Source organism: Pseudophryne corroboree, chromosome 1, assembly GCF_028390025.1.
Source record: "Pseudophryne corroboree isolate aPseCor3 chromosome 1, aPseCor3.hap2, whole genome shotgun sequence".
Lineage (NCBI taxonomy): Eukaryota > Metazoa > Chordata > Amphibia > Anura > Myobatrachidae > Pseudophryne > Pseudophryne corroboree.
The window spans coordinates 359,621,621-359,648,602 of NC_086444.1; the positions used below are offsets into that span (position 1 = coordinate 359,621,621).

Sequence of the window (26,982 nt, forward strand, 5' to 3'; positions counted from 1 at the left end):
CTGCCCATTGTTAGGCCCCACCCGCCCCCGCCCCCCGCTCCCCGCTCCCATATCTTTTATCAATCGGTACGGGAGGCACCACGATCGGTGCCTCCCAAACTGATTTAATCATGAGTAAAATAATAAAGAAGATACTTATGTGTCATAAGTATCTTCTTTGTATTATTTTACTCATTAATGACAGGGGAGGCACTGCCTCCCCTGACTGCACGTCCCTGGGTCTTACCAGTAGCCAGAGAAAGTCTCTGCTTTCCACTGCTCTCGGGGTCCTGGGCTAACCACTTGTGCTGTGCTGTGCTGTTACTGTATACAGCCAGCTGCTATCCCCTGCTGTTTCCTTCCTTCTCTTCACTCGCTCCCACTCAGCCACTGTAGCTCCGCCCCCTAGATGAGACAGACGAGGAGCTCAGCTGCTGGCATGTGCTGTGACAAGCTGCACGCAGAGACTGAAGTGAGAGGCTGTGTCTTGTCTGGTGGTAAGTAGTAGCCTAATGTTCTGTGTTCCTGTGTAAACACCCAAAAGTGCAGCATCTATAATTATACACAGTACTTTCATTTCCTGAGCTTAGCTAACACGTGTGCCGCTCTCAGCACTCTGCTACTGCTGAAGGAAAAAGTGCTCCCTCCCAAACACAAAGTGTGCATAACACGTGGGGCAGGTAGGATCTAGAGTAGAAGGAATGGAACACATGGTGGTCCCTGCATCTTTACTACTCCAAACTGCTGAACCTACATACAGTATGTGCCTTCTTCCTGAAGTTTTTAAGAGGTACTGATGAAAGGACTCTCAGTCCTCCTAAAGTGTCAGCCTCAGCTATACAATATGCTGTATCATACTGTACATTAATGCTGTATTGTAATGTTTGAAACACTTTTTTAATTATTATTGCTAATTCTCTGAGTGCTGCGTTCTACGAAACACTGTAACATGGTATATTACATCTGCACCTTTTGTGCTGTATTGACTTATCTGTGGAGCTACTGTACCAGGTGAAGTATAATATATAGAATATCCGCTATCTGCACCTACTCCTTCCACATCATTGTGGCGGCATGTCGCGTGTTCCCTTCTGGGACTGGAAACAGAAGCGAGATTGTCACTAGGTGATAAGAGGAGGACCATTGTGTGTGTCATGTAACCTCTATGTGCAGATGTCACAGATTAGTCAGCGTGCTCCAGTAAAAGTTGGCCTTGCTGGTGGAGAAAAGTATATTGGCTCCAGCAGCAAAATGTTCATGGGCATATATTCATTATTAGGGACTGAAGGGTCTGTAGAGGGGTCCGATGACACATAAGGAGCATGTGGATGAGTGCAATGACATGTGGAGAGCTGTGATGACACATAATAGTATTCATGCTAGGCTGTTTAAAGGGCAAAATGTGCCCTACCCCATTACTGGCATCCTGCTAAAACAGCCTGATTGCTGCCGCCACATGCACACAGCATCTATTCACATAAAAGGGAGATTTTGGGGATGCCTAGCACCTCCATAGGTGCTGGGCATGCCCCTATTAATGATGCAGTCAGCTGGGGCACGCCCCCTTTAGTGGTGTTGAGGGGGCTACACCTCCACAAATAGTGACGCCAGCAGCCGCGCCCCGTTTTGGGCATATGCGCACCAAGCACACTGCCCCTACACCTCTGCGCCCTGCCCTGCCCGCATTCTAGCTGGAACACTACATAAGAGGCCATGTGGATGGCTGTTATAACACATAAGGGGCATGTGGATGGCTGTAATGACATATAAGGTGCATGTGGAGGGCTGTAATGACACATAAGGGGCATGTGGAAGGGTCTGATGACACATACTATAAGAGTTGTGTGAAGGGATATGGTGACACCAGCGGCATTTGGAGTGTAATGACACGTGGCATACGGATGGTTCCGATGACATAAATGGTACAAGTAGAGCAATCCGATTACATAAATAGGGCAGGCAATGGCATCTGATGGCTTTCACCATTATAATCCATTCTGTGAGGCTAATATTCCTCGCTAGACGTTCATCGTCTGCAGATCCGCTCTGTCAGTCCCTCCACTGGTTACCAGTATTCTACCGTATTCAGTATAAAATACTTTTACTCACACGCAAGGCCATTAACCAAACTACACCAACGTACATCACTTCGCTTATCTCAAAAAATCTCCCAACCCGACCTCTTCACAAGATCTACGTCTCTCATCCACACTCATTACTTGCTCCCATGCACGATTACAGGACTTTCTTCTGGCTGCACCCACTCTGTGGAATTCCCTACCACGTACAATAAGACTCGTCTAGTCTTCAAACCTTCAAGGGTTCCCTGAAAACTCACCTATTCAGACAAGCCTATTAAATTCCAGAATCACCCACATAACTTTCATAACTTTCCTATCAAATTATATTCCCACAGTACAGTCCACACAGTCCACACATATCCCCTACATATTTTCTTTCTTCACTCTCCTTTTGTCCTGACCCTGGTTCATCACTGCTGTGATGTGATATCACGCAGCCCACCAAAAACCTTTGTAATCTGGTGGACAACTATGCAATAGATAGCACCTATCCTTGTGTATCAATGCCTATTTCCCTATAGATTGTAAGCTTGTGAGCAGGACTCTCCTACCTCTATGACTGTTTGTTTTTACCCAGTTTTCTCATCTAATTGTGTCCAGCTGTAAAGCGCAACGGAATTTGCTGCGCTATATAAGAAACTGTTAATAAATAAATATAAAGGTGTTTGCAAAGGCCTGAAATTTTAGAAAAGAAATGGCTATACTATAACTGTGTTTTTTGTGCAATCGCCCCCTCCAGAAATCTGTAATTGCAATAACGGTAACCCTAATTGCAGCTATAATACAGTGTGATTAGTGATGGGTTCAAGGGACCTTTATGCACCTCTATACCTGTGTCTCACAGCTGCCATGTAGGTTTCTCTTTGTATGAGATAGATATTTATACTATAAACTTTTTGAACTGTCAGGTGGCTGGAAACTTGCATGCGCGTCTTTTCCCAGCTTCAATCTGACTTGGGACTGTGCACTGCTAGGGGCATGAAGTGGATGTGTATGTGTTTACAAGGGGCTGGGTGGAGGATGTTGAGGGAAAGCAGGGGCAGCATTGCGAACTTTTGCCTAGGGTGACTTGAAACCTTGCACCGGCCCTGCACGCAGCCACATACACAGGGGGGAAATGAATAAAATAATAAATGAAGATATTTATCACAGACTCTGTTATTATTTCAATCATTATGACACTGCCTCCCCTGACTGCACGTCCCTGGTACACATGCCCCCACAGTGCCAACATATATACATGCCCCCACAGTGCCAATGTACACATGCCCCCACAGTGCAAACATATACACATGCCCCCACAGTGCCAAAAAATAAACATGCCCCCACAGTGCCAATAAATAAACATGCCCCCCACAGTGCCAAAAAATAAACATGCCCCCACAGTGCCATAAATACACATGCCCCCACAGTGCCAATAAATACACATGCCCCCACAGTGCCAATAAATACACATGCCCCCACAGTGCCAATACATACAAATGCCCCCACAGTGCCAATACATACAAATGCCCCCACAGTGCCAAGAAATACACATGCCCCCACAGTGCCAATACATACACATGCCCCCACAGTGCCAATACATACACAACGCCCCTTGAAAAAAGGGGCGTTGTGGCCCCGAAACATCGGACACTGAGTGATGAAATAAATGCACTTTATGCACTTTATTGACTGAGTAGACCCGTGAGTGCCGCCGCTGCTGGGCGTGTTGTATATAAAGGATTTTTCCGGATGGCACCAGGGCAGTGAACAGTGATAGGAGAGAGTGCCGATTCATTTCTGTATATATATATATATATATATATATATATATATATATATATATATAGGGTTGAAGTCAGCAGCCACAGAACCTGTGTAAATCATACAGTATATGTTTCAGTTTAAAGGGATTGTGTGGTAAGCCTATTTATGTGTGTTATATTATCTGCACTATATATAAAAAATCCTTCTCACAAAGCAAAATCTCAGGGCTTATAATGGGAAACATCGCTAGGGCCAATCTCACAGCAGTCATGGGATCATTCATATATAATTTAGAAAACAATTTGATAATTTTACCATGTACACCATCTTGCTAGACAATTTCTGGAAAAAAAGGGCTTTGGGACACAAATATTTTGTCATTCACAGGAACTTTGTGCACCTGGACCATTGGATATGCCCCACCCCCGAACATGAGACGTCACACGAGGGGGTGGGGCCATCAACAGGAAAATGCATAGTGCTACGTGAACAGACACTCCTAATGACGCTACACACTACCCGGTGCATGTCTGGGGCGTCCTTTGGAAGCTCCATGTAGCACTGCCCTGCAGCTACTTGCTCTCTGGGCAATGGCATGGCTCGCACACACCTCCCTACGGTCCTGCTTTATATCACATTACTTTAAAAAAGCAATTGGGTGAGCAAATAGGCGGTCACTTTGCTAGCTGTAGTAATATATGGGTTCACTACGATATGCCGGCGGTCGGGCTCCTGGCGACCAGCATACCGGCGCTGGGAGCCCGACCGCCGGCTTACCGACAGTGTGGCGAGCGCAAATGAGCCCCTTGCGGGCTCGCTGCACTCGCCACGCTACGGGCACGGTGGCGCGCTACGTGCGCCACACTATTTTATTCTCCCTCCAGGGGGGTCGTGGACCCCCACGAGGGAGAATAACTGTCGGTATGCCGGCTGTCGGGATCCCAGCGCCGGTATACTGTGCGCCGGGATCCCATCAGTCGGCATACTGAAGACCACCCGTAATATATTATAGTTGGTGGAACTAATATAATTGCACTGGTTTGGAAATGTACAATGTCTAATGCTGCTATGTCAAGGATTAATTGTCTATTTGCAGCCTTATCGTTCACATTTATCATCACATCCTTAAACGCAATGATGTATGAGCCTAACCTCTTATTCTTATAATCATCAGTTCAAGAAAAAGAGAATTCTGTCATCCTATTGCTGGGGATCAGCAACACTTTGTCATTCTTCATTACAAAGAAACTGTATTTTGCTACATGGGCGCACAATAAGCAACATTACAAAACGTGAAGTAGCTGATTTCAGTACATATAATGCTAGCAAAACTATATATATTGGGGGTCATTCCGAGTTCGCTCGTTATTTTTTTCTCGCAACGGAGCGATTAGTCGCTAATGCGCATGTGCAATGTCCGCAGTGCGACTGCGCCAAGTAAATTTGCTATGCAGTTAGGAATTTTACTCACGGCATTACGAGGTTTTTTCTTCGTTCTGGTGATCGTAATGTGATTGACAGGAAGTGGGTGTTTCTGGGCGGAAACTGGCCATTTTATGGGAGTGTGTGAAAAAACGCTACAGTTTCTGGGAAAAACGCAGGAGTGGCTGGAGAAACGGAGGAGTGTCTGGGCGAACGCTGGGTGTGTTTGTGACGTCAAACCAGGAACGACAAGCACTGAACTGATCGCACTGGCAGAGTAAGTCTCGAGCTACTCAGAAACTGCACAGAGAAGTCTTTTCGCAATATTGCGAATCTTTCGGTCGCAATTTTGATAAGCTAAGATTCACTCCCAGTAGGCGGCGGCTTAGCGTGTGCAAAGCTGCTAAAAGCAGCTTGCGAGCGAACAACTCGGAATGACCCCCATTGTTCCCTAGTCACAAAACGGACAAGCTCCTCCCAATAGAAACATTTAAGTGCAGCTGATAATGTATTCCCAAGGCCTTCAGCTGCCTTGCAAACCTTGGTTGCTTCCTAAATTTGAATGACAGTATAAAGGATCAATTTCAATATATATGAGATTTTTTTTACAGCAATGTTATTTATGCTCAAAAAACCTTTGTTAAAATGAAAGTCTATATGGAACAGATTGGAGTTACTGATGTTTTCTTTCTTTCTTTCTTTCTTTCTTTCTTTCTTTCTTTCTTTTAAAAAAGGAAACACTCTAGCACAGGCTTTTTCAAACAATGTGCTGTGGCACACTAGTGTGTCGCGACCAGTTGCAAGGTGTGCCGTGGAGCACCTATGGGAGCCAGAAAAAATTATGAGTATATATAATTGAACGTAGTGCAGGAAGTTATATATATCAATTAAAATGATGTGTGAAAAATAGCGGGTATTAGTCTGTTAGGTGTCATTTATTCACACAAAAAAAGAATCAATCTACTAAAGTGTATACTCCTATTCACCGTAATCCACAAGGTGGAGTCGCCCATTCATGATAATGTTAACATCATAGTATAGGCGTGAATGAGCGCCTTCCCATTTTAATGGAAGAAGGGGCAGCTCCGTAATGTCAGTGACTCCTGCTTACAATTTTGTACAGAGCCGCGCATTCCGTTATCAAGGCAGCGGAAATCATACTGTTGCGCAGGATTAGTTCTCTCCATACTATTGGCTTGTGGAGCCGCATCGTTCCATTGCCATGGCAACACAGGACGCTCTATTTCAATAACTAGGGAGCACCACCGGCATTTTTATGTGTATTTTTTTCCTGTTTTAAACTGTCATGATATTTACATCTGGATTGGATTTCGTAACAATAGATTTATTCTGCTGTATCCTGGTTTTCTATTAACCTTTCACCTAATAAAAGGGTGACTATACCAGTGCGCCTGCCTACTCCCCGTTTTTCTTCTAAGTTAAACATAACCAGTAAGAAAACTCACTGAATGTGGGGCATTCCTTATGAAAAAAAACAGGAGAGGATTACCAATAGCAATTTACAGCAAAATTTGATGGTAATTTGTACATGTACAGTAGCATTATTAGGCCTTTTCATAAGGAGCAGGGGGATGTGTTGTATCATCAAATGGAGGTGTGCTACATCCTCCTGGGTCACTGTAGTGCTAGGTCTCCCCAGCCTTCCTCCTCTCTCCTATGAACACCCTTAAATTGCCATGCTGTGTCGAGTATGGGCATACATTCCTACCCTATATGCCGGGAGCTCGGACTACGAGGCCTAGAACTGGTACAGTCCCCTTCAATCAGAAGTGTCCTGCCTAAATTGGCATGACTGGGAGGTATCATTTGACCATCACAATCACCTTCCGTGGCCACACAGATTTGCTTTTATACATTTTTCCCGCAAATCTTTAGTGTAATAGATGCCCTTGTATAAAACATTGTCTAATTCAGAATGCAGTAGAAAATCTTAAATATCAGAGACTCTTATTACCCCTGAGATATCATTGAAGTAATACTGGATTCCTGGCTTTGGGTATGAATTCCACACAATTTCACTCTGAAGTATCTCCAGTAGTGCTCTGCGAATATGTTCCTGTAATGGGAATATGAGGCAATGAATCACTGCGTTACATAGAAAACAATAATTATGTATTTATCAGTATTATGTACTATATTCACGAGCATAATAAGCAATCTGTGTTGTTGGGCTGTAGATCAATCTCCTTGTTTCCAGTACATCATTTGGAATTATGTCAATATGTGGCAGATTATTGCTGCACCGTGGTTTGAGGTTTAGTGTGCCCCCACTTGACGTACTGTATATCGTGTGTAGTTTTCTTTGCGGATATTAAAGTAATGTCCATTGAATGATGCAATGTGTACTATGTGACAGGACAGAATATCTGATGGCACTGTTTAGCTGTCTGCCATTTTCCAGTCTAACTTGATCTGCATGTAAGTGTATATGATATTTTTGCACCCACTCAGAATTAATTAGTGATGAGCGGGTTCGGATCCTCGGGATCCGAACCCGCCCGAACTTCACCTTTTTTTTCACGGGTCCGAGCGACTCGGATCCTCCCGCCTTGCTCGGTTAACCCGAGCGCGCCCGAACGTCATCATCCCGCTGTCGGATTCTCGCGAGATTCGGATTCTATATAAAGAGCCGTGCGTCGCCACCATTTTCACACGTGCATTGAGATTGATAGGGAGAGGACGTGGCTGGCGTCCTCTCCGTTATAGTAGAAAAAGACTGAGTATAAAGACTGAGTGACTTACTTATAATTGTGGGGAGGATTGGGGACGGGGAGCAGCTGTTAGGGAGTACAGTGCAGGGTTTTGATTATACCACCAGTGAGTTTAATCCTTTGTTTGTTTCTCTGCCTGAAAAAAACGCTCCACCATATCTGTGCTCACTCAGTGTGCTGCACTGCTGCATGATATATCTGTGCTGAGTGCACTGCTCACACTGCCTAATTGTGGGGACTGGGGAGCAGTTATAGCAGGAGTACAGTGCACAGTTTTGTTGACAGTGACACCTAGTCCAGTATACGTTTGTCTGCCTGAAAAACACTCCTGTCTGTGGTGGCTTTTTTTTCTTCATACTAGTTTAGCAGTCTGCTGACAGTGTCCACCAGGTCCGTTATTATTTATTATACAGTATATTATATTTATTTTATATATATATCTAGCAGTACGGTAGGCCACGGCTGTACCTGCCTCTGTGTCGTCAGTGCACTCGTCGTCCATAAGTAATATAATACTATACTATCCATCCATCTACATTGTATACCTGTGGTGGCTTTTTTTTTTCTTCATACTAGTTTAGCAGTCTGCTGACAGTGTCCACCAGGTCCTTTATTATATTATACAGTATATTATATATATATAAGCAGTACGGTAGGCCACGGCTGTACCTACCTCTGTGTCGTCAGTGCACTCGTCATCCATAAGTAATATAATACTATACTGTCCATCCATCTACATTGTATACCTGTGGTGGCTTTATTTTTTCTTCATACTAGTTTAGCAGTCTGCTGACAGTGTCCACCAGGTCCGTTATTATATTATACAGTATATTATATATATATATATATATATATATATATATATAAGCAGTACGGTAGGCCACGGCTGTACCTACCTCTGTGTCGTCAGTGCACTCGTCGTCCATAAGTAATATAATACTATACTATCCATCCATCTACATTGTATACCTGTGGTGGCTTTTTTTTTCTTCATACTAGTTTAGCAGTCTGCTGACAGTGTCCACCAGGTCCGTTATTATATTATACAGTATATTATATATATATAAGCAGTACGGTAGGCCACGGCTGTACCTACCTCTGTGTCGTCAGTGCACTCGTCGTCCATAAGTAATATAATACTATACTATCTATCCATCTACATTGTATACCTGTGGTGGCTTTTTTTTTCTTCATACTAGTTTAGCAGTCTGCTGACAGTGTCCACCAGGTCCGTTATACAGTATATTATATATATAAGCAGTACAGTAGGCCACGGCTGTACCTACCTCTGTGTCGTCAGTGCACTCGTCCATAAGTAATATAATACTATACTATCCATCCATCTTCATTGTATACCTGTGGTGGCTTTTTTTTTCTTCATACTAGTTTAGCAGTCTGCTGACAGTGTCCACCAGGTCTGTTATACAGTATATTATATATATAAGCAGTACGGTAGGCCACGGCTGTACCTACCTCTGTGTCGTCAGTGCACTCGTCGTCCATAAGTAATATAATACTATCCTATCCATCCATCTACATTGTATACCTGTGGTGGCTTTTTTTTTCTTCATACTACTGTAGTTTAGCAGTCTGCTGACAGTGTCCACCAGGTCCGTTATTATATTATACAGTATATTATATATATATAAGCAGTACGGTAGGCCACGGCTGTACCTACCTCTGTGTCGTCAGTGCACTCGTCGTCCATAAGTAATATAATACTATCCTATCCATCATTCTACATTGTATACCTGTGGTGGCTTTTTTTTTCTTCATACTAGTTTAGCAGTCTGCTGACAGTGTCCACCAGGTCCGTTATTATATTATATATATATAAGCAGTACGGTAGGCCACGGCTGTACCTACCTCTGTGTCGTCGGTGCACTCGTCGTCCATAAGTAATATAATACTATACTATCCATCCATCTACATTGTATACCTGTGGTGGCTTTTTTTTTTCTTCATACTAGTTTAGCAGTCTGCTGACAGTGTCCACCAGGTCCGTTATTATATTATACAGTATATTATATATATATATAAGCAGTACGGTAGGCCACGGCTGTACCTACCTCTGTGTCGTCAGTGCACTCGTCGTCCATAAGTAATATAATACTATACTATCCATCCATCTACATTGTATACCTGTGGTGGCTTTTTTTTTCTTCATACTAGTTTAGCAGTCTGCTGACAGTGTCCACCAGGTCCGTTATACAGTATATTATATATATAAGCAGTACGGTAGGCCACGGCTGTACCTACCTCTATGTCGTCAGTGCACTCGTCGTCCATAAGTAATATAATACTATCCTATCCATCCATCTACATTGTATATCTGTGGTGGCTTTTTTTTTTTTCATACTAGTTTAGCAGTCTGCTGACAGTGTCCACCAGGTCCGTTATACAGTATATTATATATATAAGCAGTACGGTAGGCCACGGCTGTACCTACCTCTGTGTCGTCAGTGCACTCGTCGTCCATAAGTAATATAATACTATCCTATCCATCCATCTACATTGTATACCTGTGGTGGCTTTTTTTTTCTTCATACTAGTTTAGCAGTCTGCTGACAGTGTCCACCAGGTCCGTTATTATATTATACAGTATATTATATATATATAAGCAGTACGGTAGGCCACGGCTGTACCTACCTCTGTGTCGTCAGTGCACTCGTCGTCCATAAGTAATATAATACTATCCTATCCATCCATCTACATTGTATACCTGTGGTGGCTTTTTTTTTCTTCATACTAGTTTAGCAGTCTGCTGACAGTGTCCACCAGGTCCGTTATTATATTATACAGTATATTATATATATATAAGCAGTACGGTAGGCCACGGCTGTACCTACCTCTGTGTCGTCGGTGCACTCGTCGTCCATAAGTAATATAATACTATACTATCCATCCATCTACATTGTATACCTGTGGTGGCTTTTTTTTGCTTCATACTAGTTTAGCAGTCTGCTGACAGTGTCCACCAGGTCTGTTATACAGTATATTATATATATAAGCAGTACGGTAGGCCACGGCTGTACCTACCTCTGTGTCGTCAGTGCACTCGTCGTCCATAAGTAATATAATACTATACTATCCATCCATCTACATTGTATACCTGTGGTGGCTTTTTTTTTCTTCATACTAGTTTAGCAGTCTGCTGACAGTGTCCACCAGGTCCGTTATACAGTATATTATATATATAAGCAGTACGGTAGGCCACGGCTGTACCTACCTCTGTGTCGTCTGTGCACTCGTCGTCCATAAGTAATATAATACTATACTATCCATCCATCTACATTGTATACCTGTGGTGGCTTTTTTTTTCTTCATACTAGTTTAGCAGTCTGCTGACAGTGTCCACCAGGTCCGTTATACAGTATATTATATATATATAAGCAGTACGGTAGGCCACGGCTGTACCTACCTCTGTGTCGTCAGTGCACTCGTCGTCCATAAGTAATATAATACTATACTATCCATCCATCTACATTGTATACCTGTGGTGGCTTTTAGTTGTGCGCATTAAAATATGGAGAACAAAAATGTGGAGGTTAAAAAAATAGGGAAAGATCAAGATCCACTTCCACCTCGTGCTGAAGCTGCTGCCACTAGTCATGGCCGAGACGATGAAATGCCATCAACGTCGTCTGCCAAGGCCGATGCCTAATGTCATAGTACAGAGCATGTAAAATCCAAAACACAAAAGATCAGTAAAATTACCCAAAAATCAAAATTAAAAGCGTCTGAGGAGAAGCGTAAACTTGCCAATATGCCATTTACGACACGGAGTGGCAAGAAACGGCTGAGGCCCTGGCCTATGTTCATGGCTAGTGGTTCAGCTTCACATGAGGATGGAAGCACTCATCCTCTCGCTAGAAAAAAGAAAATACTTAAGCTGGCAAAAGCACAGCAAAGAACTGTGCGTTCTTCGAAATCACAAATCCCCAAGGAGAGTCCAATTGTGTCGGTTGCGATGCCTGACCTTCCCAACACTGGACGGGAAGAGCTTGCGCCTTCCACCATTTGCACGCCCCCTGCAAGTGCGCCTCTTTTTTTCTTTGCGTCGTGCTGTTTGGGGAGTATTTTTTTGAAGGGCCATCCTGCGTGACACTGCAGTGCCACTTCTAGATGGGCCAGGTGTTTGTGTCGGCCACTTGGGTCGCTTAGCTTAGTCACACAGCTACCTCATTGCGCCTCTTTTTTTCTTTGCGTCATGTGCTGTTTGGGGAGTATTTTTTTGAAGGGCCATCCTGCGTGACACTGCAGTGCCACTCCTAGATGGGCCAGGTGTTTGTGTCGGCCACTTGGGTCGCTTAGCTTAGTTACACAGCTACCTCATTGCGCCTCTTTTTTTCTTTGCGTCATGTGCTGTTTGGGGAGTATTTTTTTGAAGGGCCATCCTGCCTGACACTGCAGTGCCACTCCTAGATGGGCCAGGTGTTTGTGTCGGCCACTAGGGTCGCTTAGCTTAGTCACACAGCTACCTCATTGCACCTCTTTTTTTCTTTGCGTCATGTGCTGTTTGGGGAGTATTTTTTTGAAGGGCCATCCTGCCTGACACTGCAGTGCCACTCCTAGATGGGCCAGGTGTTTGTGTCGGCCACTAGGGTCGCTTAGCTTAGCCATCCAGTGACCTCGGTGCAAATTTTAGGACTAAAAATAATATTGTGAGGTGTTCAGAATAGACTGGAAATGAGTGTAAATTATGGTTATTGAGGTTAATAATACTATGGGATCAAAATGACCCCCAAATTCTATGATTTAAGCTGTTTTTTAGGTTTTTTTAAAAAAAACACCCGAATCCAAAACACAACCGAATCCGACAAAAAAAATTCGGTGAGGTTTTGCCAAAACGCGTTCGAACCCAAAACACGGCCGCGGAACCGAACCCAAAACCAAAACACAAAACCCGAAAAATTTCCGGTGCACATCACTAGAATTAATGCCATGTTTTAAAACTTTGTGAGGGGGCAGGCAGGTTGAGGTCCAAGTGGATGGTGTGGGAGACAGGTTGGCGATATGGGATCCAAGTGGATGGTTAGGGGGATGGAATGGTGAAGCTGAGTTATTGTGCCCCATCCCCATTATATACTGCAGGGGTTGGGGCCATGATTTTGCAATTCAGCATGAATTGTGTTGTCATCTGCTGGACCGCCCACTTTTCAAGTCTGTTATCCAGCTAGCCAATGGGAGATTTGCCCATTCTCCCAGGCATTTGGGAGAGCCACCCAAGATTCAGGAGTCTCCAGGACTAATCAAGGGTGAAAGACACGTACCTCTGATATCCGAAATTGGCTATACAAGAGCCACTAATAGGTTTATATAACATTATTCAAGAGATAACTGGAGGTTTACCAAAAGTAATAAAGCACTAATGTTGGCAAACACAGGAGTTTCCACCAGCAAGGGGTTACAGGGTTATCAGTGGAGGTTACCAGCAGTGAATAACACTGTATGGCAAAGCCTAATTAACAAGTAATGCTACAATAATTGTTCCACCACAATATCTGCTCTGTTATGTGTGCGGCATCCAAACACTGCAGAGAGAGGCTGGGGGCAGCCCAGCAGCTCCACACTAGGCCTTGTTCCAGTTTCGATATGTGCACCGACCCTATTCCCCTCTCCCAAAATGTTGGAAGCTGCGTACCTGCTCGCTACAGTTATGAAAGCTGAGGCGCACAGTAACTCCAAAAGATACATCCAAATCCTTAAATAAAAGAAGACACTCACTTTAGTTTGCATTGTCTTCTTCCCACAAAAATTGGGTCTTCTTTTGGGAGAGTACAAAGTTGGATGTATGGACAGAATTTCCTATCAAAGGGGTAAATTTACTAAAGCATCTAAACAGATAATTGGCCATGTTGCCCATAGCAACCAATCCAATGCTGTCTATTATTTTCTAAAAGGTAATAGATAAATGATAGGCAACATCTGATTGGTTGCTATGGGCAACATCACCAAATATCTGTTTTAGAAGCTTTAGGAAGTTTACCCCAAAGTGTGGCACCACAATCTTCTTAGACCTTACTGGTAATGTTTATGTGCTCAGATTAGTTACATACTGGTAGAGCTACTCCTACTTTATATGGGATGCGGTCAGGATCCCAGCAGTTAGAACACCGTAAGTGGGATCCCGACAGTTATAATACAGACAGATCACAAAGGTAAGTACAGGGCTTAAGGTGAGGTACTAGGGGGAGGATTAGGATTAGGCTGGTGTGGGAGGTTAGGGTTAGGCTGCGAGAGGGGTTGGTTTGGGTTAGGCTTTAAGAGGGGAGGTTAGGTCTAGGCTGTGGGAGGGAATGGTTAGGGTTAGGCTGTGGAAGGGAGAGGTTAGGATTAGGCTGCAGAAGGAGACTGTTAGGCCATGGGAGGGGATAGTTAGGGTTATGCCGCGGTGGGGGAGGTTAGGGTTAGACTGCAGGAGGGGAGGTTAGGGTTAGGTTGTAGGAGGGGGAGGTTAGGGTTAGGCTGTGGGAGGGTAAAGGTTAGACTGCGGGAGGGGAGGTTAGGGTTAGGCCACGGGAGAGGACAATTAGGATTAAGCTGCGCAAAGGGGGTGGTTAGGGTCAGGCTGCGGGATTGGGTATTATTAGGGTTAGACTGTAGCGGGGGGGGGGGCAATTATGGAATGGGAGGGGATGTGAGTGCTTGGCTGAGAGAGGAGTGGGTTAGGGGTAGGCATCAGGGTAGGGTAAATATACTTACCAGGATTTGTCAGGATTTTGACCAATGGGATGCCACTGTTGGCATCCTGACCATCAGGATAGTAACTGCCAGATAGATCTCCTTTCTCTGCAGGTAACCTACACTCATTTGCAGTTTGGATCTGCTCAGAATATGCATGCAGCAGTGATATTGTTATTATACTAGGTAACCTACACTGTCAATTTGTATATTATAAGCTATATTGTATTCTAGGATGATACATTATTGCAACTTTGAAATAGTTGGTAACTGCTATCTCAGTGTTTGTTTTAGTTGAGTTTTATGGCATGCTTTGTAGATGGGGGTGGGATGTTAGGCCTTGATTACAATTACCAGACACACATGGATACTTACCATTCATAAGGAAAGATGCTAGGCTGATCAGCCGGGCTGATCTAGGTTGTCTTAGAAGGGTTGTTTTAAAAGGGTTAAGAAAATATTACAATATAGACTTACCCAGTACGAAACAGACGGAATCAGACGGAAACATCCCACCAACGTTGCAGAAAAACAACCACCCTTCCTTTCATTCCCAATCATCTGTGCATTTCAGCGTATGTATATATTTTACCAACTACAATCCTGATGACCTCTAAGAACAAAATGCAACCAATTTTGTATAAAACCATTTACATTGTGATTTACATGTGATTGTACATACCTGTTTGTCACTTTGCTCTATCATGCACAGTTAACATATAGCGGAACAACACCAGTAAATAGGCACCTGAACTTTTAACTTGAACAAGTGAAACCTTACACTCTCAGCCTAGATAACACTGGTTTCATCTCAAACAAACTATATACCACAAATACATTTTCTGCATTGCTCTTCATGGAGTATTCATAAAGACCATTACATCATTCACTCTCCCAGCAACTCACCCCTCTGTACATGTTGCCCCCTAAATTATACACTCCCCTCTTATTAGCACTCATGAGCTTTTTACTTCCCTATACTCATTTACAATAACATCTACAACCTCTCATTATAAAAAACTTCAACAAACCTCTGACACTCACAATTATCTCCCACTTCTGATAGCTGGTGACATTTCACCAAATCCAAGACCCAGCCACTTGCATCATTCACATTCACCTGATTCACAGCAACATAGAAATCCAGTTAACCTCATAAATATCACATGTCTTCCATCACCCTCCAGATCACTAAAATGTGCCTTATGGAATGCACGCTCTGTTTGTAAAAAATTAACATCCATCCATGACATCTTCATATCTAACAACTTCAATCTGCTGGCTATAACAGAAACCTGGCTCATACAATATTACACATCCTCCCCTGCAGCACTGGCACATGGTGGTCTCCACTTTACACACATCTCCAGGCCTGGTAACCATAAAGGAGGAGGAGTTGGACTTTTATTTTCCCAATCTTTCGCAAACACTGTACTACCACAGGTTCCATCACTCACATTTACATCATTTGAAGTACATTCCATTAGGGTTTACTCTCCTTTCTCTCTGCGTGTTGCAGCTCTCTACTCCCCCCCTGGGCATTGATAAAGCTAAATATTTATCGTATATAAAACACTTTAAGAGGTCTAAGAACACTGTACGCTATCTACGTAAGAAGTACCGTAAGGGTACGCAAGTTGCGTAACGATCGCTCAACCGTAGTCGAGACGCTCAAGCGTCACATTCGCTTACGGCCCAGAGATCACAGGCAGGCACGCTATTGGCTGCCGACTAACGTAATGATTCGCTATAGCGTAGCGGACGCTCGGGACCACGAGGAGATCACCAGCGGTGCAGACGCTTATAACGTTAAACCTTTATATCTATACCTTTAACAACGAAATATACAGTAAACCTTAGTGTGGTGACAGAGTGTAAGTGCAACCTGGTGTAACCTGATTAACTACAAAGCTGCTTGAGCGTCACCGACGCTCAGGGAATACTTAACACTATAAGAAATACACAGATACCTGGGCTTAGGGTCCAACGCCTAATATATATATATTATGAATGATATACTTGCAAAAGAATTAATACAAATACAAATCATACACTACAATATAACATAGACTACCTAACCAGATAACTACACAGGAAATACAATACAATTACTATTTAAGAGAAAATAAGAGAAAAAGAGGAGGAGAGAGAGATGGCTCATAATAACATCAAGACAATATGACTGTGGAGAAAACTTACGCACAAGGGGAAACGATCGCATGCGCCTCGATATCCAGCTCCCGATTATCAGCAATGAGAACCGTTGAAGAGAGTGAACTGGATACGGTCGGCCTGCCTATTTATGCCCCACACACAATACAATTCAATGGTCCCTACAATCTCATTGTTCATTGGACACAGGAATTCGGCTTCGCATTATAACAAAAGGTCATAGGTTGATTCATACTGGTGGGCTGTGACTGTTTCCAACTGTTCAGGTGGGTGGGATACTGGGTTTCCCGCCGCATGACTAAGTAAGAACAAATAATAGTAAATGGACATAAACTTCTTATGTCCATAACTATTCGCACGAGCGACTAATCCGCTCCAAACCAACACCGGAATATTGCTATTTAAATACTCTTCCGATGGGTACCAAACACTACTGTATGACCCCTGTTAGACCCTTCGTACAATACAAAGAGGGATCTCTCTGTTCAGGAACATGCTATGTTAACTAAACTTTCAGAATCTATCAAAGGGACCATGATCTACAAAATACATTATTAGTAAAAATATGTAACGAATGAGTCGCACGCTACGATTACATAAACTCTACCGTAAATACGCATACCGTGCGCCTGCGGGTGCCCGCGACTGTGAGTATGTGCACGTACGGGAGAGCGTACGCATGCGCAGTGCGGACCAGTATGAGGTGCAAATATGGCAGTGTGTGTAGAGATATTTTTCTGACTTTGACAGTCCACCCTTTGGCAGTCAATAATAACTGCCACCTTCTAAAACATTTCAAAAGGAGAAAAATATATGTATGGGGTTAATTCATTTCCATGGTTGGGTAAGGGAGGAGAGAGGAGTAGGTGGGAAGAGGGTATGACCTAGTGAGATAGCAGAAGCATGTGTGTATGAGTCCATGTTTGGGGGGTCATGTATCATCGTGCCGTACGTGTTGTAAATCAAGCTTCGAGGTATTGCGAAGTATACATGTGAATTCCTTCTTATCCCGTGGTACGGGTCTGTGGATGGGCTGTCAAACTTTACCGAGCTCTTTTTGGCTTTGGTTGTAACAAAATGGGGGAGCACATTTTAGTTGATGATACATGAATGGGGGAGATATGTGATTGCTGATATCTGTGCCTGTATTCCCTATTGACTATGTGTGTCATTACCTGAGGGTTGTAGAAATGAAGAAAAGACATAATTACGGTAAATGCGGTGGTATTCTATGTCAGGTAAATGTACAGTCGTCGATTGAGGTCTTGTTTGGTGTCTGTTGAATGCAGTCTTCTTTGTGCTTTTGCCCATAAGGTGCGAGCAAAAGCTGTCAATGTCCATAGATTTACAAAAGTGTTGGGCTAGCGTAATTTTAAAATTTCTAGGGAAACTGGGGATCCATGGCATAGTTCATCAAAAATCTGTGTATCAGGTTGTCAAACTTCTTCTTTAATCCCTCTGTTGTCTGTATATCGGCTCATCAAATTCCTCGTCCAAGTGGGTCTTGTTACCTTGGAGAAAACGGAAAAACAGGTGAAAGAAACGGACCGTAGAAATCGCATTTTCATCACATCATTGTTTCTACATTTGGGTCATAAATCAAGTCCAGGTTAATTACAGTTTCCTCACTCCTTAAACTCATTACCCTAGTACGATGATTGCACTTCATTAAAGCCTGACCGCATCTAAATATCAATCCAATCGATATGACAACACCTAAGATACATAGGAGAAACTTCCCAACATCCATTATGACTCCTTGAGCCCAGTCTCCTAAACCAGAAAACCAATTTCGCGGGTTCAACCATGACACCCAACCAGTCAGCTCATTACCTACAGCAGCAAGAGTGAGATTGTGTCTCCTGCGAAATTCCCACTTCAATTGGAGAATATCGTCCATCTTTTGGTCTATGACCTCGACCGGATCCTCGGTGTTATTCGTGATATACGTGCAACACTTCACGCCGTACTGTGTTGCCAATGTAACACAATATCCACCTGTCACTGCTGTGAGGTAATTAAGAACCATTCTATGCTGCACCAGTTCTGTTTTATAAGCTTGAAGTTCCCTTCCAGTATATCTAAACGTGTCATCATACATTTCAGTGATATTATCTAACAAATTTGCGAGCGCCGATATGTATTTATAATTCAGCACTCCTCTAGCGGTGCGGGTGAAATCTAACGCGATTAAGAATTGAATCCCGGTGGATTCACTTATCAGATCAGAGGCCGGATGCTCTGTCTTCTCTATCAGGTGCCTTTTAACAACGTGCTCGTAATGGGTGTGAGTATAAGGAGCTTGGGCACCACGGTGTATGTCTTTCATTTTGTCATGTGATACAGTCATTACTTCAGGCAGTACTTTTCCAATATAACACAATCCTTCAGAGTTTGGGGCAAGCCACTTGTACGCCTTTCTCCCGCATATGAAATATGCATCATCGGGGAGAACATATGGGACGGAGTAGGACATAACCATATTACACACCTTCCATGTGAAATCTCCTAACCCTAATTCTTCCATCTGCTTAGTACACGTATCAGGTTGTACGATATGTGCACAGTATCCTGGTGATACCTCTCCAACTCTAGTAATCCTATTTCCTAAGGTATACCTATACCGGAAAGATTTTCCTCTACTGGCTATGTGGCGTACAAGCTCTGTATCTGTAGGCATTCTATCTGCTCTATGCGAAAAGGTCATGGTTTGGTTACTCCATGACACTTCCCAATTTCCCGGCTTTCGGGGATTGGAGATGTTGAAACATAATAGGGACCTATCCATATGGTATTGGTGGAGCTTCAAACTAGGAGGGCTGGAGATATTAAACCTCCTGTCCACCGGTCTCCCACCCTTTAGCTCAAGTACCTCCCCTACCGTTAAAGGAAATGGTACTAGCCCTGATTTGCTATGACCTTGAGGTACTTGAGAGCATACCCAACAATCTGTTTGATTTAACACACTACCCACTAAAGAGTGATAGTCACTCAAGGGATGCCTGTCCATATGGATATTAAAACTGGATTGGCATTTCTTAATACACCCATCCTCAATGACATTATCACAGAGCCTACAGATACAGTTTTCTTCTGCTAACAATCCTTAAAGGAAAATGTTTACAGATAACATGGCTGCTAGATCGTTTCCGGTACTCGCCTTTGCTTGGTGATTGGGTTGTTATTGGAAATTTACACCTCCATCTTTATCATCAGGACCTTTCTGGATCTCGACCTCACTGATACTCTCACCGAAACAGACTGCTCTGGTCAACATCATGGTCAACAGGAAAATCCATATCACAGTCTCTTGGGGCAAGTCCATCTTATAGGAGGAGAAAAGAAGAAATTTTGTAATGGGGGTACAAAAAATCAGTTTGAGGGGGAGAGAGACTTGTTACGATAATTAAGTTCTCTAGTCTTGTCGTTCTTCTTGTTCTGTTGTCATCTCAAAGGTGCTGTCCTTCAGTCTTCCAAACGAACATTCCGATGATGCAATATTCTTTCCAAATCAGCGATCTCTCTGTAAGGAGCAAAAATCTTGCATTACCATTTGTCTAACTGATGTGTGACATACCATCTTTAAATCATGAAAACATGTGAAAGAAGAGAGAAAACATAAAAAAACAAACGAGAGAGAGAACAATTTATGTGCATGTGTATATTACTTGAATCAACAATAACCATCAATAGGAAAAGGGAAAAAAAAACATTTTTTTTTTTCAAACATTTTAAAACATTGCCAGATCATCAGGCTGTCATATCTACATGTCCAATGGTTTCCTTGCGCATTCCCTCCCCCCAGCACTTCCATATTCCATTGTCTGTATCTGGCCAGAATACATTGGTGCGGATAGGTCATGCTGGGGTTTGGTAGACTTCTGCAAAGACCAAGTATGTATGCAATGTTTGAATCCTACCAATAATCGTCAGAGATGGGGAGAGAGAAAACGAAACATTTCACAGATACATTTACAACGTTTCACCCGGTCATTCCTGTGTTTTCAGGGAATGACCTCCCAATTTATTAACTATAACCTCAGGCTTACCATCAGTCCTAATGATCACCTTTCCTGACTGCACATTATGGGTGTGGGCCAAAATTTTTCCTATATGATCCCTGATTTTAATTTTGTGTGTTATAACTTTGCTCATTTCTTGGTCTAGGGGGTCTGACTTTATGTGGGTTATTACAGTTGCTGGCATAATGCCCTTCTCTTCTACAATTATAACAAATCCTTGGTTTCCTCCAAGTGTCAATGACCTGAGGTCTTGGTTGATTTGATGCCTCCTCAAACGCTCGGATGCTCATCGCCATCAACCGTTCTCCCTGCGCTTCCCTGGTTCTTTGGATATTGTGGTCATGCTCGATAGCGGACTCTCTTAATGCAGCCACCGAGATGCCTCTCCAGTGAGGTATGGAGGTTTGTACCCTGATTTTTAGTGTGTCTTTTAAGCTGTCCATTAATACAGACACAGCTACCTCTCTGTGGTGTACGTTAGTGTCAATGTCATCTATACCCGTGTACCTAGCCATATCCTGCAGAGCCCGGTGAAAATACTCTGATGCGGATTCACCTTCTTTTTGTTTTATTGTAAAGATTTTATTCCACTTTACTACTGTAGGGAAATAATCTTTCAACTGCAGATTGATTCTTTTTACATTATCTTGGTTATACTCGTTTGTTAGTGGCACTTCCTCATCTAGCTTACAATCAGCGATAAATTTCAATGAATCAACATCGGGAGGTAAACATGCCCTCAAAACTGTCCTCCAATCTTTGTTATTTGGCTCTGCAGTATGTCCTAGCACTCTAATGTATCTTTGACAAGCAACTAAGTCTTTCCTGGGATCAGGAAATTCAGACAGAATTGTTCTTAATTCTGTTCGGGAAAAGGGGCAGTACATGGCGATGTTCCTGACGGGAGTGACTCCTGAAGAGTCAGTTTTCCCATTTGGTACTGCAATTACCCTGACAGGATTAAGTCCAGTAACGTCATTCTGAATTGATTCTACAATATGAGGTACATTTGTTTGTGCGTAATGTATAATACCATACGTACCTGTGGACACGACCTCACCTGACCCTCCATTAGGGGGTTTGATTACAGTCTTTACCGATTGGGTCGCGTCCACCTGGATGTCTTGTGTGATGGCTTCTGGAAGAGGTGCCGACATAGTTCTGGGCTCGCTTTCTTGTTGGTGTTCCTGAGGAAAGTTTAACATGGGGTGCGACTTGCATGGGTTAATAGTTGTACATTCAACAGTATTACAATTATCTTTGTTACATTTATTACACTTATTCTTATCATCTATACTACAGTTGCTAAGAGCGTTTTTATTGTTCACCCTTGTGCTTTTCTCCGCAACCATAATCCTCTCCATTGCCATGTCTCTCCTCTCAAGATGAAAGTTAGGTGTGTAAGTTACATTTCTTTGCATTTCACTTTCCTGTTGCCATAACTGCAAACAATCATCATTTTTAACTCGTTGTTTCCAGGATTTTATGAGACCGATCCTCCGCCTTAAATTATGCAACACCTCTAAGTCAAAACTACCTATCCCGGGAAATGGTGCCTTATCCCCCGCAGTCATTCGTGTCCATTCATCACAAAAGGTCTCAGTGTGGGGACCATACCTCCTCCACATTACTAACCGAGCAGACCCTCGGGGTCTGCAAGCCTCTGGAGTCTGAATCCTGACCTCCGACCGTCTCTGTATTGTGCACTTGGCTGCCATTGTGGACCTTTCTAACACAGAAAAACTTCCTAAAATGCACCAAACACAGAACTTCGTTGGAAATCCTTAAAGCTCTTCCACTGAACTTCTTCTGCTCCGGGTATCTCCGGTCCGCCTTCTAGCAGACACGTGTAGCCGTTGCAGGCCCTATCTTTAGAGATTTTCCTGAGAAAATTCCCTTCCTTTTTTCTTTACACAAATCACGCTTGCATGTGCTCCCTACAACACGTATGAGGGCAAGATTTACGCATGGATATACGACCTCATATCACGTTGCGTTATTGGTCACACATACAACCGTGCGGTCCAATCGTACCACTTATAGACACTTGTTGCCCATAAATGGTAGGATCATTGGAGTCTCCCTACTGTGCTCCAAAACAGCCAGAGCGTAATACAACGAAAACTTTATCACACTCTGTTGCACGTTTTCACTTCAGGCCGTGCTCATAGATCACACAGATCACAAAGTCCACAAAGCGGGATTCAATACCGTTTTATCACATAGATCACAAAGTCCACAAAGCGGGATTCAATACACTCATACCGTTTTCAACCCACTATCATTCTTATAGTTTTCTGATCAGAAAAAAATCATTTCCCGTAGTCTGATAGCTCTCCCCAGAGGTGTTGCAGTAAAGTAAGGTATTTAAACTAAGTTTTGGAAAGCTGAAATCAATTTGTGCTATTTATCGCTTTGCGTTATTTACCGCGTTGCGCTACTTATCGCCTGTTGTTTGAGTTACGTGGGCGTACCCAGACGCTCCGTTGCGTAATATACGCTGCGTGCGTCGGCCTTTGGATTGCATACGCAAGTCTTTGTTAGAGACACGTGTACGCAAAGCAAAGATCCACCGTAACACAATTTATACTTTTATCAATGTAGATGATCCTTGATCATCTACCACACACCACACTGACTTCGCCTTATCTCCCAGGCAAAAACTGTGTGTTTGTCTACACTTTAACTATATTACCTTTACTCAAACTATTGAAATAGCGGCAAATCTCTCTCAGCACGTTTATCAACTATAAACTGGCAAACAGGAGAGTGACATACGAAAATACACAAATGAAAAGGAAATGCAGATATATATGTGTGCGTGCAAGACAGAAAAATAAACAGTTTTAAAAGACACTAGCGTTTTGCTCTTACCTCCGGTTCCCGGATTCCTTCAGCACCCTTTACCTAAGCGAAGCAGACGCTTATCCCGTCAGCACTACGAGGGATACAACCTCCCGCCCTTTGCTGATGGATAATGTCTGCTGATATTACCTAGTGCAGATATGTGAAGGACTGGACGGCCCCCAATTGATAAAGCTAAATATTTATCGTATATAAAACACTTTAAGAGGTCTAAGAACACTGTACGCTATCTACGTAAGAAGTACCGTAAGGGTACGCAAGTTGCGTAACGATCGCTCAACCGTAGTCGAGACGCTCAAGCGTCACGTTCGCTTACGGCCCAGAGATCACAGGCAGGCACGCTATTGGCTGCCGACTAACGTAATGATTCGCTATAGCGTAGCGGACGCTCCGGACCACGAGGAGATCACCAGCGGTGCAGACGCTTATAACGTTAAACCTTTATATCTATACCTTTAACAACGAAATATACAGTAAACCTTAGTGTGGTGACAGAGTGTAAGTGCAACCTGGTGTAACCTGATTAACTACAAAGCTGCTTGAGCGTCACCGACGCTCAGGGAATACTTAACACTATAAGAAATACACAGATACCTGGGCTTAGGGTCCAACGCCTAATATATATATATTATGAATGATATACTTGCAAAAGAATTAATACAAATACAAATCATACACTACAATATAACATAGACTACCTAACCAGATAACTACACAGGAAATACAATACAATTACTATTTAAGAGAAAATAAGAGAAAAAGAGGAGGAGAGAGAGATGGCTCATAATAACATCAAGACAATATGACTGTGGAGAAAACTTACGCACAAGGGGAAACGATCGCATGCGCCTCGATATCCAGCTCCCGATTATCAGCAATGAGAACCGTTGAAGAGAGTGAACTGGATACGGTCGGCCTGCCTATTTATGCCCCACACACAATACAATTCAATGGTCCCTACAATCTCATTGTTCATTGGACACAGGAATTCGGCTTCGCATTATAACAAAAGGTCATAGGTTGATTCATACTGGTGGGCTGTGACTGTTTCCAACTGTTCAGGTGGGTGGGATACTGGGTTTCCCGCCGCATGACTAAGTAAGAACAAATAATAGTAAATGGACATAAACTTCTTATGTCCATAACTATTCGCACGAGCGACTAATCCGCTCCAAACCAACACCGGAATATTGCTATTTAAATACTCTTCCGATGGGTACCAAACACTACTGTATGACCCCTGTTAGACCCTTCGTACAATACAAAGAGGGATCTCTCTGTTCAGGAACATGCTATGTTAACTAAAGTTTCAGAATCTATCAAAGGGACCATGATCTACAAAATACATTATTAGTGAAAATATGTAACGAATGAGTCGCACGCTACGATTACATAAACTCTACCGTAAATACGCATACCGTGCGCCTGCGGGTGCCCGCGACTGTGAGTATGTGCACGTACGGGAGAGCGTACGCATGCGCAGTGCGGACCAGTATGAGGTGCAAATATGGCAGTGTGTGTAGAGATATTTTTCTGACTTTGACAGTATCCCAAACAATTTCTGGAAGGTCTTTCTGCCTGGCTCCCTCACTTCCTATCCTCTGACATCTCTACCATTATCATGGGTAATTTCAATATTGCTATTGATTGTCCAAAATCTGCTGCTCATGCCTCCAAACTACTCTCTCTAACCTCCTCTCTTGGACTCTCCCAAAGGACTGACTCCTCTACTCATCAGGAGGGCCACTGCCTTGATCTAGTATTCACCAGACTATGCTCCATCTCTGAACTCACTAACACTCCTTTCCCCCTCTCAGATCACAACCTTATCACCTGCATGCTCTCCTCCGTTAATTCAAACCCTGTGTTGCTGAAGTCCTCCAATCTTCCTCAAACCCGCAGAAATATTAACACAATTTATCTTCAAGAACTTTTCACTTCACTGCCTTCACCTATTTCTGCATTCACCTCTCCTGAGATGGCTGTATCACACCTGAACGAGACTCTAGAACTAGCCCTAGATGAAGTGGCTCCAGCTACCCATCACACTCCACGGAGGCCTAGATGTCAACCATGGCACTCCAAATTAACAAGACAACTACAAAAACTCACACAAAAACTTGAACGTCAGTGGTGTAAATCTTGTATTTCAAGTGACTTCCTCACATATCAGACTGTCTACCACTCTTATAGAAATGCCCTGGACACTGCCAAACAAACATATTTCCAAACTCTTATCTCTGCTCAAGCCTCTAACCCCAAACGACTCTTTAATACATTTAAATCACTTCTGAATCCTCCCTCACCTACCCCACCAGCCACTATCAAGGCACAGGATCTTGCTTCCTACTTCAAGGAGAAGATTGATAAGATCCGAGATGAAATGGTATGCTCTTCGGTAGCCAGTGACCTGCTCCATTCTTTACCTGAACCCTCTGGCACTCTCTCTTCATTTGATCACACAAATGAAGATGAAGTATCATTACTCTTCTCATCCTGCTTCTCTACTATCTCTCCTCTTGATCCTTTACCCTCACAAATAAGTAAAGCTCTGTCTCTGGTGCTCATCCCTACCTTAACTAACGTCTGTAATCTCTCTCTCTACTGGTATTTTTCCTTCACTCTTCAAGCATGCAGTGATTACTCCTATTTTAAAAAAACAAAATTCTGACCCTAATGCTCTCTCAAACTACCGCCCTATCTCTCAGCTCCCTTGTCTCTCTAAGCTACTTGAGAGACTTGCCTACACTCGACTCACACACTTTCTTAACTCATACACTTTATTGGACCCACTTCAGTCAGGCTTCCGTTCCCAACATTCCACAGAGACAGCACTGACTAAAGTGGTTAATGATTTGGTCACTACGAAGTCTAAAGGCCATTACTCACTACTTATTCTTCTAGATCTATCTGCTGCATTTGACACTGTAGACTGCTCTCTTCTCATACAGACACTACAATCCCTAGCTCTTAAAGACACAACCCTTTCTTGGTTCCTATCCTACCTATCTAATCGCCCCTTCAGTGTTCGCTTCTCTGAATCTACCTCCTCTTCGCTACCTCTTTCAGTTGGAGTACCGCAAGGCTCAGTCTTGGGTCCTCTGCTTTTCTCTAACTATACCTCATCTCTTGGTAAACTAATCAGCTCTTTTGGATTTCAGTATCATCTGTACGCAGATGATACTCAAATCTACCTATCCTCCCCTGACTTGTCCCTATCTGTACTGGACCATGTCACTGAATGCCTTTCTGCCATTTCATCTTGGATGACATCTC

At 43.2% G+C, this 26,982-nt stretch overlaps 1 protein-coding gene across 2 annotated transcripts in view; it reads left to right on the forward strand.

Annotated features, from left to right (window-relative positions):
- Positions 1 to 362: 362 nt before the first annotated feature.
- The window catches only part of LOC135069295 (TOG array regulator of axonemal microtubules protein 1-like), a 37,014-nt gene continuing 10,394 nt past the window's right edge, over positions 363 to 26,982 (forward strand). The window contains exon 1 of one of the 2 annotated variants that reach the window (XM_063964680.1): positions 363 to 476. Coding sequence is in view for 1 of the 2 variants with exons in the window: in XM_063964671.1 (XP_063820741.1) it covers positions 681 to 769 (89 nt within the window). In the remaining variant the exon portion in view is untranslated. Of the gene's footprint in view, positions 477 to 639; positions 770 to 26,982 lie in introns of those variants that run through there. The other variant, XM_063964671.1, reaches the window with a different exon arrangement.